This window comes from Cebidichthys violaceus, unplaced genomic scaffold (assembly GCF_023349555.1).
Source record: "Cebidichthys violaceus isolate CVI_PGR_0920_01 unplaced genomic scaffold, fCebVio1.0.p SCAF_31, whole genome shotgun sequence".
Taxonomy (NCBI): domain Eukaryota; kingdom Metazoa; phylum Chordata; class Actinopteri; order Perciformes; family Stichaeidae; genus Cebidichthys; species Cebidichthys violaceus.
The window spans coordinates 3050558-3066627 of NW_027176495.1; the positions used below are offsets into that span (position 1 = coordinate 3050558).

At 39.7% G+C, this 16070-nt stretch overlaps 1 protein-coding gene and 1 non-coding gene across 2 annotated transcripts; both read right to left on the reverse strand.

The window, feature by feature from the left end:
- Window positions 1-3121: 3121 nt before the first annotated feature.
- LOC137882269 (retinitis pigmentosa 1-like 1 protein) lies at window positions 3122-9450 on the reverse strand. The gene is made up of 4 exons (XM_068724467.1): window positions 8974-9450; window positions 5609-5778; window positions 4704-5445; window positions 3122-3229 (listed from the first exon to the last, which is right to left on the reverse strand). The coding sequence occupies exons 1-4, from the start codon at window positions 9448-9450 to the stop codon at window positions 3122-3124; spliced, it is 1497 nt and encodes a 498-aa protein (XP_068580568.1).
- Window positions 9451-15352: 5902 nt separating this feature from the next.
- Window positions 15353-15435, reverse strand: trnal-cag (transfer RNA leucine (anticodon CAG)). The gene has a single exon. It is a non-coding gene; the product is annotated as a tRNA-Leu (tRNA).
- Between the last annotated feature and the right edge of the window lie 635 nt (window positions 15436-16070).

Here is a 16070-nt window from a genome sequence, read left to right on the forward strand (position 1 = left end):
TCATCATCTTCTTCATCAGTAATGGCATCAGTTTTGACAGACTGAACTTCAGAAGCTTTTGATTTTGTAGATTTTGTAGAAACATGTGACTTTGCTGATCTAGCTGACAAAGCACTTGGTGCTCTCTCTGCAGACTTTATAGATATTTCAGAAACGTGTGACTGGACTGATTTGACTGACATGCTGCTTGCTGCTCTTTCTTCAGGTTGCTCTTCAGAACTTTCTTCAGCTGGAACACGAGCAGAACATTTAGACCTATTTGATCTCACAGAAATGCTTGATTGAACAGACTGTGCTGACATTGAGCTCAGTGCTCTTCCTTCACTCTCCCCTTCACCAACTATATCCTCAGGATTGTCAACACCGTCTTCCAAGGGAACTTCAGAAACCTTTGATCTTCTTGATGTTGTAGAAACATTTGACTTAGCTGATCTGACTGATCTGACTGATGTATTACTTGAAGCTCTCTCTGCATGTTCCTCATGATCAGATATATTTTCCTCAGCTGGACCATCCAGTCCTTTTGACTCAGTAGATATTGCAGAAATAGTTGACTTTGCAGTTTTTGTTGACATGGCACTCTGTGCTCTTTCTTGAGCTTCCTCTTCATCGTCTCCTTCATTAGGACTGTCAGTAGTTTTGACAGACTGAACTTCAGAAGCTTTTGATTTTGTAGATTTTGTAGAAACATGTGACTTTGCTGATCTAGCTGACAAAGCACTTGGTGCTCTCTCTGCAGACTTTATAGATATTTCAGAAACGTGTGACTGGACTGATTTGACTGACATGCTGCTTGCTGATCTTTCTTCAGGTTGCTCTTCAGAACTTTCTTCAGCTGGAACACGAGCAGAACATTTAGACCTATTTGATCTCACAGAAATGCTTGATTGAACAGACTGTGCTGACATTGAGCTCAGTGCTCTTCCTTCACTCTCCCCTTCATCAACTATATCCTCAGGATTGTCAACACCGTCTTCCAAGGGAACTTCAGAAACTTTTGATCTTCTTGATGTTGTAGAAACATTTGATTTTGCTGATCTGACTGATGTATTACTTGGAGCTCTCTCTGCATGTTCCTCATGATCAGATATATTTTCCTCAGCTGGACCATCCAGTCCTTTTGACTCAGTTGATATTGCAGAAACAGTTGACTTTGCAGTTTTTGTTGACATGGCACTCTGTGCTCTCTCTTCATCATCTTCTTCATCAGTAATGGCATCAGTTTTGACAGACTGAACTTCAGAAGCTTTTGATTTTGTAGATTTTGTAGAAACATGTGACTTTGCTGATCTAGCTGACAAAGCACTTGGTGCTCTCTCTGCAGACTTTATAGATATTTCAGAAACGTGTGACTGGACTGATTTGACTGACATGCTGCTTGCTGCTCTTTCTTCAGGTTGCTCTTCAGAACTTTCTTCAGCTGGAACACGAGCAGAACATTTAGACCTATTTGATCTCACAGAAATGCTTGATTGAACAGACTGTGCTGACATTGAGCTCAGTGCTCTTCCTTCACTCTCCCCTTCACCAACTATATCCTCAGGATTGTCAACACCGTCTTCCAAGGGAACTTCAGAAACTTTTGATCTTCTTGATGTTGTAGAAACATTTGATTTTGCTGATCTGACTGATCTGACTGATGTATTACTTGGAGCTCTCTCTGCATGTTCCTCATGATCAGATATATTTTCCTCAGCTGGACCATCCAGTCCTTTTGACTCAGTTGATATTGCAGAAACAGTTGACTTTGCAGTTTTTGTTGACATGGCACTCTGTGCTCTCTCTTCATCATCTTCTTCATCAGTAATGGCATCAGTTTTGACAGACTGAACTTCAGAAGCTTTTGATTTTGTAGATTTTGTAGAAACATGTGACTTTGCTGATCTAGCTGACAAAGCACTTGGTGCTCTCTCTGCAGACTTTATAGATATTTCAGAAACGTGTGACTGGACTGATTTGACTGACATGCTGCTTGCTGCTCTTTCTTCAGGTTGCTCTTCAGAACTTTCTTCAGCTGGAACACGAGCAGAACATTTAGACCTATTTGATCTCACAGAAATGCTTGATTGAACAGACTGTGCTGACATTGAGCTCAGTGCTCTTCCTTCACTCTCCCCTTCACCAACTATATCCTCAGGATTGTCAACACCGTCTTCCAAGGGAACTTCAGAAACTTTTGATCTTCTTGATGTTGTAGAAACATTTGATTTTGCTGATCTGACTGATCTGACTGATGTATTACTTGGAGCTCTCTCTGCATGTTCCTCATGATCAGATATATTTTCCTCAGCTGGACCATCCAGTCCTTTTGACTCAGTTGATATTGCAGAAACAGTTGACTTTGCAGTTTTTGTTGACATGGCACTCTGTGCTCTCTCTTCATCATCTTCTTCATCAGTAATGGCATCAGTTTTGACAGACTGAACTTCAGAAGCTTTTGATTTTGTAGATTTTGTAGAAACATGTGACTTTGCTGATCTAGCTGACAAAGCACTTGGTGCTCTCTCTGCAGACTTTATAGATATTTCAGAAACGTGTGACTGGACTGATTTGACTGACATGCTGCTTGCTGATCTTTCTTCAGGTTGCTCTTCAGAACTTTCTTCAGCTGGAACACGAGCAGAACATTTAGACCTATTTGATCTCACAGAAATGCTTGATTGAACAGACTGTGCTGACATTGAGCTCAGGTCTCTTCCTTCACTCTCCCCTTCACCAACTATATCCTCAGGATTGTCAACACCGTCTTCCAAGGGAACTTCAGAAACTTTTGATCTTCTTGATGTTGTAGAAACATTTGATTTTGCTGATCTGACTGATCTGACTGATGTATTACTTGGAGCTCTCTCTGCATGTTCCTCATGATCAGATATATTTTCCTCAGCTGGACCATCCAGTCCTTTTGACTCAGTAGATATTGCAGAAATAGTTGACTTTGCAGTTTTTGTTGACATGGCACTCTGTGCTCTTTCTTGAGCTTCCTCTTCATCGTCTCCTTCATTAGGACTGTCAGTAGTTTTGACAGACTGAATTTCAGAAGCTTTTGATTTTGTAGATTTTGTAGAAACATGTGACTTTGCTGATCTAGCTGACAAAGCACTTGGTGCTCTCTCTGCAGACTTTATAGATATTTCAGAAACGTGTGACTGGACTGATTTGACTGACATGCTGCTTGCTGCTCTTTCTTCAGGTTGCTCTTCAGAACTTTCTTCATCAGAGCTTTCTTCAGCTGGAACATGAGCAGAACATTTAGACCTATTTGATCTCACAGAAATGCTTGACTCATCTGACTGTACTGACATTGAGGTCACTGATCTCCCTTCAGTCTCCTCTTCAACAACACTTTCTTCTGGAGCAGCATCACAGTTTTCAGACGGAACTGCAGAACCTCTTGATTTCTTAGACATTGCTGAAGAATTTGACTGTGCAGATTTAGCAGATGTAGTTGACAAAATGCTTGGAGCTCTTTCTCCATGTTCTGACATTTTAGATTTGGCAGAAATATTTGACTGTGTTGATTTTGCAGATTTGGTTGACATTGCACTCGGTGCTCTTTCTGCAATTTCCTCATCATTGTTGTTTTCCTCAGACCTATCTTTAAATTCTTTGGACTTACTGGATATTGCAGATGATTTGGACTTGACTGAATTTTGTGACATGGCACTGGATGCTCTCGCTTCAGCTTCATCATCTTCAGTTAGCTGTCCATCATTTCCATTTTCATGATTGTCATCACTTTCTTTATTAGGAACTTCAGATGATTCAGATGTTTTTGATTTGGTTGACATGACACTCAGCACTCTCTCTTGATCTTCTCCAGCCTCTTCAGCTCCCTCCTCTTCCTCAAAATTAGCTTCAGTGTTTTTTGACGTCCTTTGCTCAGTTACCTCCTCATCTTGTTCTTTGTCTAGAAGAGAAGAGACTCTTGATCCTTTCGATTTAATAGAAGCTTTGGATTTTGATGACATTGAACTAAACGCTTGTTCTTCATCAACATCCGCCTCTGATTTATGTTGTTCTGCTGCCACTTCTGACTTCATTGATTTTTCTATTTTTGAGGATTTTACAGACATGCTGCTTAATGGTCTTTCTTGGGTTTCTTTGTCATCCTGTGCTTGCATTTCTTCAGCTGTGACTTCTAAAACATTGGATTTTGTAGAGGCATTTGAATGAACTGACATGGCACTTTTGGATCTTTTCTCCTCTATGTCTTCAGACTCCATATTCTGTATTTCTTCAGATTCATTTGATCTGCCAGAGGTATTTGATTTGACAGACATGGCACTTGGTTGATCTCTTTGTATCCCACCTTCCTCATCAGATTGAGCATTGATTTGCCGTTTTGAGTCATCTTCCAGATCTTTAGACACTCCGCAATTACAAGTGTGGGATTTTCTGGATTTTCTGGACTTGCTTGAGTGCCCTGAGGCATTGGATGTTCTACCCGTAGAGCTCAGGGATGAATGTTGCATTGATGATGCTGTATCTAAAACTGCACCTCCAGTGGTCTCTTCCCTTTCAGGTTTACTAGTCTGAGAAGACGCTCTTGAAGCACTCAGTGGGATATCTTCCTCATAATCCTCCTCGTTGTCTGTTAAGACCTCAGAGGAAGCACTCGAAGCAGATTCTGTTTGTTCTTTTTGCTCTGGTATTTGAGCAGTATTGACATTGACCTGATCATTTGGGGAACTGTCAACACACACCTCACAGTTGTCCGGTGTGGAGGATTGCACCATGCACTTTGGGGAGCAAGTACCACTCCTGATGGTGCAGTACTCTACAATTTCAGCTGCCTCAACAGTCTGCTCCACACAAGTTTCTCTCTGCACTACTTGTTCTATATGCTCTTTTGTATGCTCTTCACTAGTTTGCCTTTCAACCACTGTCTTTCTAGAGACCATCGTATGTGAGGATGCACTTGAGCTGGAAGTTCGAATGCAGCGAGTTGCCCCTTGTGTCCCTGGGACGTTTTTCCAGATGTCGTAATCCTGACAGTCACTGCAGCAGTGACGACAGTGAGGCTCCTCTGTACGTCTTTGATAGCGCCTTGTGATGTAAGCCTCATCTTGCTCACCAGCAGAGATGTTTTCAGATTCTGAATAGCTGACCTGTGCAAAACGGGGGTTATTGTGTCTTTGTTGGAACTCACAGGTCCCGCCTGATGTCTTTCTTACTTCTGTCGACCAATGTATTGTTTCGTCATTTGGAAGCCGGAAGCGCACTTTCATTTCCATTGACAAACTGCCATCTTTATTAACACAAACCCTTTTCTCTATCTCATCATCTCTCATTCCATCACCACTATGCGGGCAGGAGTCCACATTATCCAGAGAGTCGGTTCCATCTGGCAATGACTTGTCCGATGGCACTGACTGCCTGATAGATCTGTCAGCTCCTGGTTGTTGATTGGTGGCACTTTTCTTAGTTGGAAGTCCTTGGTTTACAATCAAGACACAAAAAAGACAACAAAAAAACAAATAGATGACATAGCTCATTGTGTGTAAAACAATTATACTGTATATTGCTTATACTTGAAACACAGCTTAGAGCGTAATTAGTAATTCCTTTAAAAACATAATTTAGAACTGATGTCTGTGACAATTAATTATTTCTCCTACCGCCATGTTCTTCATTGCAGCCGCTGGAGTGTGACTTCTCACTTGAAAGTTTGTCATCAGATGTTTTGTGAAAATTCTCCATAATGGACTGGTGAGAAGGCTCATGTCCCACGCAGACAAGCACACTGGGGCACTGCATAAGACTCTGAACGTTGTCAATCTGAAACAGAAGAACAGAAAGTATGAGTTGAGAGTGAGCCTGTTTACTGAATGAAGTTTATATCAAAAATAGAAAATACTGATAGACAGAGATTACAAGCATGTTTGATTTAAAACAGTTGGAATTAAATGCCATAGGCGAGCCATGATTTGAAGTAGATGGGGAATTTCAAGAGGTAGATTTCAGGCTAAAGATAAACATTTATTTCTCTTTTGGCTATCGGTCCTTGTCAGCTTTTCCAGGCACTGTAGGTTTGAACAAACTCAATGCAGAACACTTAAGAGAGTAGAATGAGGCGTATCTAGTGCAGAGTTATAGAACCTCAGCACCTACTACTGTACCTGTAAAGACGCCTCCTGCATTAACAGGGACCACATGCTTACGGTTACCTTGTGTTTCTTATATAATATAACACATGCCATTTGGTGGACATTTGTAACCCAGCAACTGAGCGCATATTTAGGAGACTGTGGTCATAATGGGGGTTAAACACTACAGTGTTGGTGCTATGAGCCGCAGAACTTGTCCTTTAATGTAGCTGTTATTTGACCAAGATTTGAGGTTCTGTGGCCACTAATGTGTAAGACTGATGTTAGTTTGTAGTCATGCTTTTAGTGAATGCCTGTTTTTTTACTAAAACTATAGGACTATAGCAAGTAGAAAAATATCTAGAGGGAAACATTTAAGAAGTTATGATGATAGTGTTATAATTGGGTGTATGCATGTCCCCTTTTTTGTGCAACTGAGTGCTCTGAATCCTTGCAGAGAGGGCTGTGAGTCAAGCTGTGAGTCAAAGACAAGATAAATATGCTAATCCAGGATGATCTCAGGGAAACGTCACAGTGACGGGGCATTATTGCAATGGTGAGCTTCCGTTGTCATTTGTAAGAGCCACACGCTCAACAGCATTTCTAGCTTGCTGGGTGTGAGAAAATAGTAGACAAAATGATATAGACAAGCAGAACAGGGGTCGACAAAAGTGAGTGGCTGACAACAAGGATGCTAATCATCTTCATCATGACAGTGGGGTGAATTAAAATAGGAGTGTCTCGTCTCACAGGTGATTAGCCTGAATGGCTGAATGCTAATCTAGGGGGTGAGTGTGTACTGACCTGTTTTCCTGAGCATCTCCATGCAAAGGCATAATAAAAGTACTGTACACTTTTTTTGGCTAATTGTTAGTCACAAATTACTAATGAAACACTTTCAAACCACACTGGTTTGTTTAAAAAATGTACTTTCACCGAGGTTAAAAAGGTACGACTTCTTCATTGTATTCTACATCTTAAAATAACAAGGAAACAAATATAATACTATGTTAAATCAATATATATAATTTATTTTGTATATTTGTATTTATCATGTGGTGAAGTAGCAAATAGATTGTATAAAATACTGCATTCCTATTTGTTTTTTGTTACTTATGTAAAGTGTGCTTTTGCGTTTTAATGACACACAATATTGAATACCGCTACCTCTGTTCACTACTGACAGCTATGTCATTTCGAGAAACACAGACTATAATATTGAGAGTTTTGCTAGTAAACAGTCAGTTTTGATGAAAGTGCATTTTTGAATTTTAAATCCAATATTGGTGAAGGCAGATGAATGGCTTCATCCGTGGTCACACAAAGCCCAGGTGAAGATAATTAATTGCCACTGTGGAAGACACATTTCTGAGACACCTCTGGTGTGAAAGTAGGGGAGTGGAGTTTCAACGTTGACCTGTTTTTCCTCCCTCTCTCAAAAATAGCTCTGATGTGACCAAGATTAATGAGGTTTGGAGAGATACCCACAATCTGATGAATGTATGTGTGAGGGAATATCCTCGTTTCGTTCTCTCATGCACACACTCAAAATATTTATCCCACTAGACTTAGATTATAACAAACTACTAAATCCAAAGCAACTCAAACTGATATTGTAGTACATCTGTTGTGTAAATGTCAACAAATTGCACATTATCTAGTTACAGCGGTATTCCTTCTAGTGAAATTATCATACTGGTAAAAGAAACTGAACTTCCGTAACCGCTTCCTGTTCAGCTGACATTGGGCGAAGGCAGGGTTCACGACAGGTCGCCAGATTATCTCAGGGCTGACACATTAGACAGACAACCATTCACATTCACATCTACACCGCAATTTAGAGCCATCAATTAACCTAGGCTGCTTTAAGTTGCCTGTCTTTGGACTGTGGGAGGAAGCGGAGAATCCGGAGGGAACCGACGCTAAAACAGGGAGCACATGTAAACCCCTCACAGATGGGATCAAACCCAGGTCCCTCTTGCTGTGAGGCGACGGTGCTAGTCTCTACACTACCATGCAGTCATTACATTACATTACATTACAGTCATTTAGCAGACGCTTTTATCCAAAGCGACTTACAATAAGTGCATTCAACATTGGTAATCAACAGTCCCAGAAACTGAACAGTTAAATTAAAAAAAACAGAATATCATGTGGAATTGTATGGTAACATCCATTGTTGGATGTTTCCATACAATTCAGTGAGATTTTAGTGCACGAGGTAGACTTTCCTATTTCAGAAATTATTTTGCACAGTATGGAATAGATGGCAAACAATTTCAAAGTAAGCATAAATAAAAAAGAAAGAGGGTGCACCATTTTGAAGGTTGTAACTGCCCAATGTCATTATTTATTTCCATGGCAAAAGGTGCAGTAGTCTGATATAGTGTCCAGAGGAAGAGTATTTAAAAAAATAAAAAAGCCAATAATGAAATCTGTATAATACTTTTTATATGATGTGGAGTGTTTATTGTAAAAACATGTTTGTAATAGTTTACAAAGCTCTCCGCTGAGATTCAGTAGGGAATCAGGCCGGTCACTAGAGGCCTCTCTTCACTCTGGTTTTCAACCTCAGGCATCAACAGCAGTAAAGTGCAGTACTTCAAACAAACATATTTCTGAGATTTTTTAGAGCCAAACCCAACTCACGGTTCATTTAAAAATCGGCCATCCTTTTCAATTAAAACACAATGTATTCATTGAGTGTCAAACACAGAAATGTCCTCTTGGAAAAATAAGTTTCCTGATCACATAATAAAATAAACCTAAATCAACCCCTGTACTCCCAAACTCTGTAGGTTATGTGAGATAATGTCAAGTTAAAAAGAAGTTACAAACTAAGCATGTCTTTTTAGAGCCTTCTAGTTCCAGGGTTTGATGACCTTACCTTGCGGCCCTCCAGAGTGCACAACTTCCTGATATGGTACTGCATGAGCTCCGAAACTTCCTCTAAGAAAAGCCCAAAACTTCGTAGACTCCTGCGGTGCAAGACGATGGTCTTCCTGGATGAGGGGTCGCTGTTCTTCACCAGCACCACCCTCTTATTGTACCGGTGATGATGGATGTGGCCTGAATGTGCCACAGGGAGCTCCTCAGGTCTGGTCGGTCCCCTGAGAACATACTGGTGGTGACATGGGGTATGAGTGTGACACAAAGGTGTGATCTGAGTTTGTATCGCTTCCTGGGCCTGGCTATGTCTATACTGAGAGCAAAAGCAGCATTCCTCAAGAGGTTCACGGTGGGCCACCATGCCATGGTGGTGGATCCTGGGGAGTTGGCTGGTGCAATACTTGAAGGGGAGAGAAGACTTGTGTTCACCACCTACAGCATTGAAGCACTGGAAGTTACGTTTGTGGGAGGACATTTTGGGTGGAAGTCTCCCTGCTCTGGCTGAAGGGTGGTCTCAGGTGAGCAGAAGACGAGGGCAGGTTGTCAGGGGGTGGTCATGTTTCTCCTGCGCAGGGGAAGGTGTTGCACCACACATCTGTGTGGCTCCCACTCATCCCAGGCTGAAAGACAAATTAAAACAAAAGGTTAAAAAATACTGACTGAAAAAGGAAAATGTCTATATCCTTTGTGCTATAGCTTATAGCTCCTGTGTGACAGTGAACTTGCATACCCATTTTAGATTTTCCTCAATACTTAAGTCTAAATTAGTACCCAAGCGTGTTTGAAGACTGACATAAGACTCGTCTAAGAAAAAAGAAACCTTAAAGCTGTAGGTAGAATCAGCACAATATTGTTCGACGTTTATCTTGTATCTAGAGATACTAAGTCAAAGGCAACTTGATTTAATGCTTAAGAAAGTATTTTTAGACATTCAAAATTATTTTGTTGGCACAAGGTCACAGACTAACATGCTTTTATAGACTTTATTTACTTTTCATACTTACTTTTTAATGTAAAATATGCTATTATATTTGACACAAAACAGTGAACTAAATTCTAAATGGGGATGGCAGGGTTGTTACATACTGTATGTACAGACTGCTAAGAAGATCAAAGAGTAAATGAAGACAGGGATAATGAGCATGCAGCCACAAATATATCCTCCAAGTGACTTTAAATAACAAGCTTAAGTCTCTGCTAGCAGTGAAAGTGGACATTACCTCGGTGATTGTCACTGCCACTGAAGAAAATACATCCTCAGCCAGCTTTTCCTGCAATCAATAACACAAGGATTACCTATAAAAAGCAGAAATATCTGCACTAAGCACAATGCATTTTTACTGTGACAATACTAGGAGGTAAAGATTATTCATTGTTGCCTGATGGAAAGGCATGCAAGCCCACTATGAAATGCAAATAAAAATGGGTCAAATTCTGTGGCTATAAAATAGGCTAAGCTTGACTGACACACATAAAGAACAGGTTTGGCTGTTGTTGTCCTTGTTTTTTGTATTAGCAATGGTGTGGACAAGTAAAGCAGCAAGTGTTTACTCCAGTTGAACATGTTGGCAGAGAAGAGAAGAGTAATTGACTGCTGTAAATACATGTTGCCAACCTCAGCCTTTAAGTCTTGAGGTTGAACCTACTGTAGCCATTTATAAATGTCTATAAATGGATACTGACTGGTATTCTCAGATACTGCATCTGAGACCACCCATCAGCCAGAGCAGAATATGTTGTCCTTTCTAAACTGAATTCTGATATTTAAATACGTTCTTCTAACTTGTTATAATATCAATCGTATCATCTGTGTCAGACAGTAAAGAAGCCCTGCATAGTCAGCTGCTATTTCATTTCAGACACTGGATGCTGACATTGTCCATCATATGTTTTATGATCTTAGTAATGAGCCAAAGCATAACATCCAATTACAAATTACAAAGATGCATAGCTAATAATACAGAGTATTCTTTTTAGATGCTTTTTGCAGGATGCCAACATTACAGGTGCCACAGGATGGTTTGTGATCATAATAGAAAAGGTACAGGGACATTTTACACTTGTATGTAAAGATACCATACTGTAGGCAGTACTGTCTTATTAAAAATACGCACAGGAAATTATTCTTTACACTAACTGCTACTCAGCAAATTACAGATGCAAAAAGTGTTTTTCTTTTTTTTTTTTTATTCACCATGACCAGGAAACATATGTGGCCTTGGTTCCCTAGAATAATGCTATTTATCCCTAAGGTGTCGTGTTTGCCAACCAAGGCAACGAAAAAAGTTCAAACAAGGAAATTAAAAAGCACATCCTGCATACAAGAGTTCATCCAGTTTAACATGGATTATTGCATCCTTTCTTTGTGCGGATCACACAAAACAACTTCTCCCCAACATGACTTAACATAACTATCGGAACTTCATTTGATTGATTGCAAGAGCAATTTACAGTGTTGTTCTTTTAGTTATTAGTGCACATTTCTGTTGCCATGCAAATAACATCTAATGTACACAAGATAATATAGTCCAGCCAAAATGTACAAGAGTATAGACTAAGTATGTATACTCACATCAGCCAGAAACATGAAAGAAGCAAAGTGAAAATAAGTAGTCCCAAAGCCACAGCAGTACGATACTAACTCCCAAAGAAACACCAGAGGTATTGCAAGCAGAGAAGCGAAAAACCAGTTCAAAAGCCTCCCTCCAGAAGCGGGCCTACCTGCTAATCACGTACATGGGAAGCTAAGGATAGAATGAAAAGCCCTGCTAATCACTCTGAGATTGGACTGAAATCTGCTGAGGCTTTGGACACATGACTTAGACTTCACCATTGCATAAAGGGAATTAAACACACTTTTAGAAAGCAGTTGAAGGCTCAGTGACAATCTATGACTAGGCATAATGTTGCTTCTTGTCTTCCTTCAGTCATCATGATATGGCTGCAGATTCTGCTGGGTTTTGTCTCCAACACTATATTGGTTAGAATACTTGTTTATGTTGTATCAGAGTAAAAGAGAACATATGCAAAATATGAGAAAAGAAAATATTTTTATATACCAAGTGTCCTTGTTATAGTGGAAAATGATTGTTATTACAACAACTAAGTTGTATGTATGTCAATATCTTGAGAAAAAGATCACTAAAAAAACTAAAAACTAAAAAACTGTGACTGTGAGCTATAGAAATGAAACTGACTTGACTTAAGTTATAACTGAAAATGTTTTTATTTTTTTACATTTTTTGTTTAACTTCCATATTTTCGTAGGACAAAAATAAACCTCACCTAAGTATTCGTCTATGAATATCAGATCAATTTAACTGTCAAAGAACAAACCTAGGTATATCAATGAGCTTCCTTAAATATCATATTGACATAGTTACTAGCCTATAAATTACAACAGCATAAAAGTTGGGAAATTCAGTTATAACGTTTGGTTTTGGTGTGCTACCCCAAGATTTTCAGTGGCCCCTTCTTTACACCCCGATGAATAATTTCTAGGGCCACTACTTCATTATATTTTCTTTTCATTACCGTCAGCTGCGCACGTTGTTTTCTTTGTTTTCGGAAGCATATATATCTGTTTTTCTTTATGGCCCGGTGAAATATCGGTTTATTCTATAAAACTACAGATTTGCTGCGGCCCTCAGCCTGCATGCGTTGGGCACAACCCTTAGATACTCCTCCTGTTGGTGTGCTAGAGGACCTTCGTCCAGTTGATTGTGAACCCCAACTTCATGAGGTGCAAGATCAAGGACCATGTGGACCACAGCCCGTTATCTGGACTTGGCCATCACAATGAGGTCATTGAGATAAAAGAAGACCCTCATGCCTAATGAGGGTCTAATACTAATACTACTAATACTAATGAGAGAGTGACTACCCCCGGATAATAGGCCTACATCATCATAGCTGCCTGTTTGGCAAAGTCTCTTCATACAGTTTGTTGTGAAATGCACACAAGGCTCAAAGTCACAAGGCCAAAAACATGTAATCATACATGTTTCACCTGCATTGGTAAGCTGTTCTAGAGGCTGTACTTTCCTCATCGAAATATCACTCGGGGTCAGCTCGCTTTTTACAAGGACAAAGGAACTGCCACAGAAAACATGAAGGGTTACTCTTATCAGAGGCTCACAGAAGGCATGCTGATCCCTCCCTGTAATGCCGGGAGTTTCAAGAAGTGCTTCATCACAGGAGCACCCACTCCCACGAAGCCTACACAAGCAGACGCACAGTGGGAGCAAGCCCCCATGCTGCCCTCTGTCTTCAGTCTTAAGGAGCTTGATGTGTCATGGTGGGGTGGAGTTGACTCGAGCAGGGCAGACTTATTGTTTCCTGACTCATGGGAAGAAAGTAGCAGAAAGACCCCTGTGCTGAGTCATGTAAGTAAATGCAGAGAACGTGGATTTGTTCTCTGTGGGCTTTCCTGTGTAAAGAAGGCACCTCCCCTCACTCCTTCGAGTCAAGTGAAAGAGGTCAGCATCAGTTTGAGTCAGCTGAATGAAGTCATCATGGAGAGAAGATATATCTTTTCATCAAATGTTTGAATTCTGAAATACTTTTCTGATACAAGTGCTTTCAGTCTTCTGCGATCAATCAATCAAACAGCTGCCTGTCAGAGCTTAAAAGTGCCACAAAGTAAGAATTTCCCAGAACCTGTAGTCTGCATCAGATTGAATTAAATATGATTAGCAAGCATTTCAGTCTGCAGTCAGCTGTCTAGCCCCACCATGGCAATGCAGTTTGGATCGCAGTCACAGCAGGGCGCCCTGAAGCTCATCATCCGTCAAGCTCACACGTGAGCACTGATTCTCAGGCTTAGCACCCCTACCCCCCCCCAGCTGCAGTTAAAATATCAGGGCTAATTAGTGTGTGCAACCTGCTGACTTAAACCCAGGTTCAAACCCAGGTTCAAGGTTGAATATAAAATGTGATTAATAGTCTCACTTAAAAAGTACATGACGGTCTCAAATACTGACATTGCTATGTAATTGCATAAATTTAGGCCCCAAAAAAAATTGCACTTGAAAAGTAATTACAGTTAACATCCCATGATGAGATATTAAATAATCATTAATGCATACAAGTTTAAAAAACAAATATTCGTAATTTTGATTGTTAGAGCTTAAAAAGAGAGGATTTTAATATAATAATAAATATTAATAATACAGTTCCAGGATTTCAAGAAGTGTGTTTATCTGATACCAAATGTTATGTATTTTTCCATGTTCAATGCATGTGCCCATCTTAAGTGTGATGTAAAAAATACTCTTTAGAAAAAAACATGCTAGTTGCCAATAGGAAAGCTGTCCATTAATCTGATGTTTGGCTAAACTCTGAATAGATCATCGGCCCCTGCATGTTAAATAAGACATGATGAATACATTCAAACAAATATACATATATAGGAACAAATTCATTCATTCAGTCTGGAGTTTAATATACAATTAAGAAGCTGTGCCAGTCTCATGGTGCCCAGACAGGCTTTACCCCCGTTACTCTGTAACCTTTACTACCTGTCACAGAGTAAGGTTGCAGGGAGGTCACAGTGAGGATTACAGGCTGGGAATGTAAATATAGCCAAGAGTAGCAGCCTTGATCAACTTTTAAACACAACAAAGTATTTACACTATCCTGCAGTAGCAGGCCCAAGCTCTGGACAAATCCTATTATACTTAAAGAAGGAACTCCTGGGAAATGCTACTTAAAATGTCTGGTTTTATTTATACATTTGCTGTTTTGTTTTATTATTTCTAAACTGCACATATCTGTATTTAGGGTTTAGCCAAACAGATGTAACAGATTTAGAGCTTCAACGATTAGTTTACTAAATGATTAGTCAATCAACATAAAAGTAATCATCCAAATATGTTCATAATCAATTAATTATTACAGAAAATATTTCATGCAAAAAGGCAAAAAAGGCTGTTTTCAGCCTCTCAAATATGGAGATTTCCAGCTTTTCTCCGTTTTATCATATTTAACAATTAACTTTGGACTGCCAAAACAAGATTTCTAAAGACATTAACTTGGACTTTGAGAAACATTTTATCAATTAATATAGAAAATAATCGCCAGATTTATTGATAAAGAAAACAGTCATATTATATGCCGCCGTAAGGAGATTTGCATGTTTTTCACAATTTTGCTTGATGCTTCATATGTGTAATACCACCACCATAACTCAAAACTCAACAATATGTTAGTGTGTACTGTAGTGCTTAGTGTCAAAGTGTGAGTGCATCTCCATATGTGTGTACCCTTGTGTGCACGACTGCCATGTCTTCCTTATTCAATCAAACACTTGCTTTAATTATCTTTACTATTAAAGGAATATTCATCAATGTGTGTAAACCTATTTAGCAAAAGAAGTCTGTCAGAAGTGGGATTCGAACCCACGCCTCCAGGGGAGACTGCGACCTGAACGCAGCGCCTTAGACCGCTCGGCCATCCTGACGACGGTGCCATATAGATCGCGTATCATAATATATAATCCAAACACGACGATGTGGTGTACAAAGTTACTTTATGAAGGCGAAAACGGATACACCAATCCATACATATGTGAAAATATATAAATATAATATAAGATGTTCTGAAAGATACTAGCTTAAAAACTAACATGGATGTAGCTAAAGGAAGCTACAATATAACGTCAGCCTGTGTCTCAAATCCTGGGATTCCAGTGCAATGATAGGAAACCTACGGTTCTGGAATACAATATGGGACCGGAAACGTCTGCCTCGGGAGAAAGTCAGCAACACAGCGCCCACCTCAGCTAGTGGTGAGCTCATGCAGAGGCACTGTTGGCTGCAGTGTCTCTCATGGCCACTAGATGCTAACTCGCAGAAAACCACATCAATTCAACGGAAGAATCCTCCAGTTTTTTTTATCAAGCCTATGGCCAGGTAGTCCGTTGTCAAGTTGTTTTTTGTCCCCATGTATTAGTTTCTCCCATTCTCTTTAAAATGTGTATTACTAATGGCTTAAATTACAGATCTTTTTAAGGTCTACTTGGTCACATAAAAACAGAAAACTGCCCATTAAAATACTTTGAATGAACTGCTCAAAATATACTGTAATTAATTTATA

Coding starts and splice junctions, on each gene's coding strand:
- LOC137882269 (XM_068724467.1), bottom strand. CDS start 9,450: ATGTCCTCCCACAAACGTAACTTCCAGTGCTTCAATGCTGTAGGTGGT. Junction 5,779..8,973: donor GCACTCTGGAGGGCCGCAAG/GTAAGGTCATCA, acceptor CTTCTGTTTCAG/ATTGACAACGTTCAGAGTCT. Junction 5,446..5,608: donor GAACATGGCGGTAGGAGAAA/TAATTAATTGTC, acceptor TTGTGTCTTGAT/TGTAAACCAAGGACTTCCAA.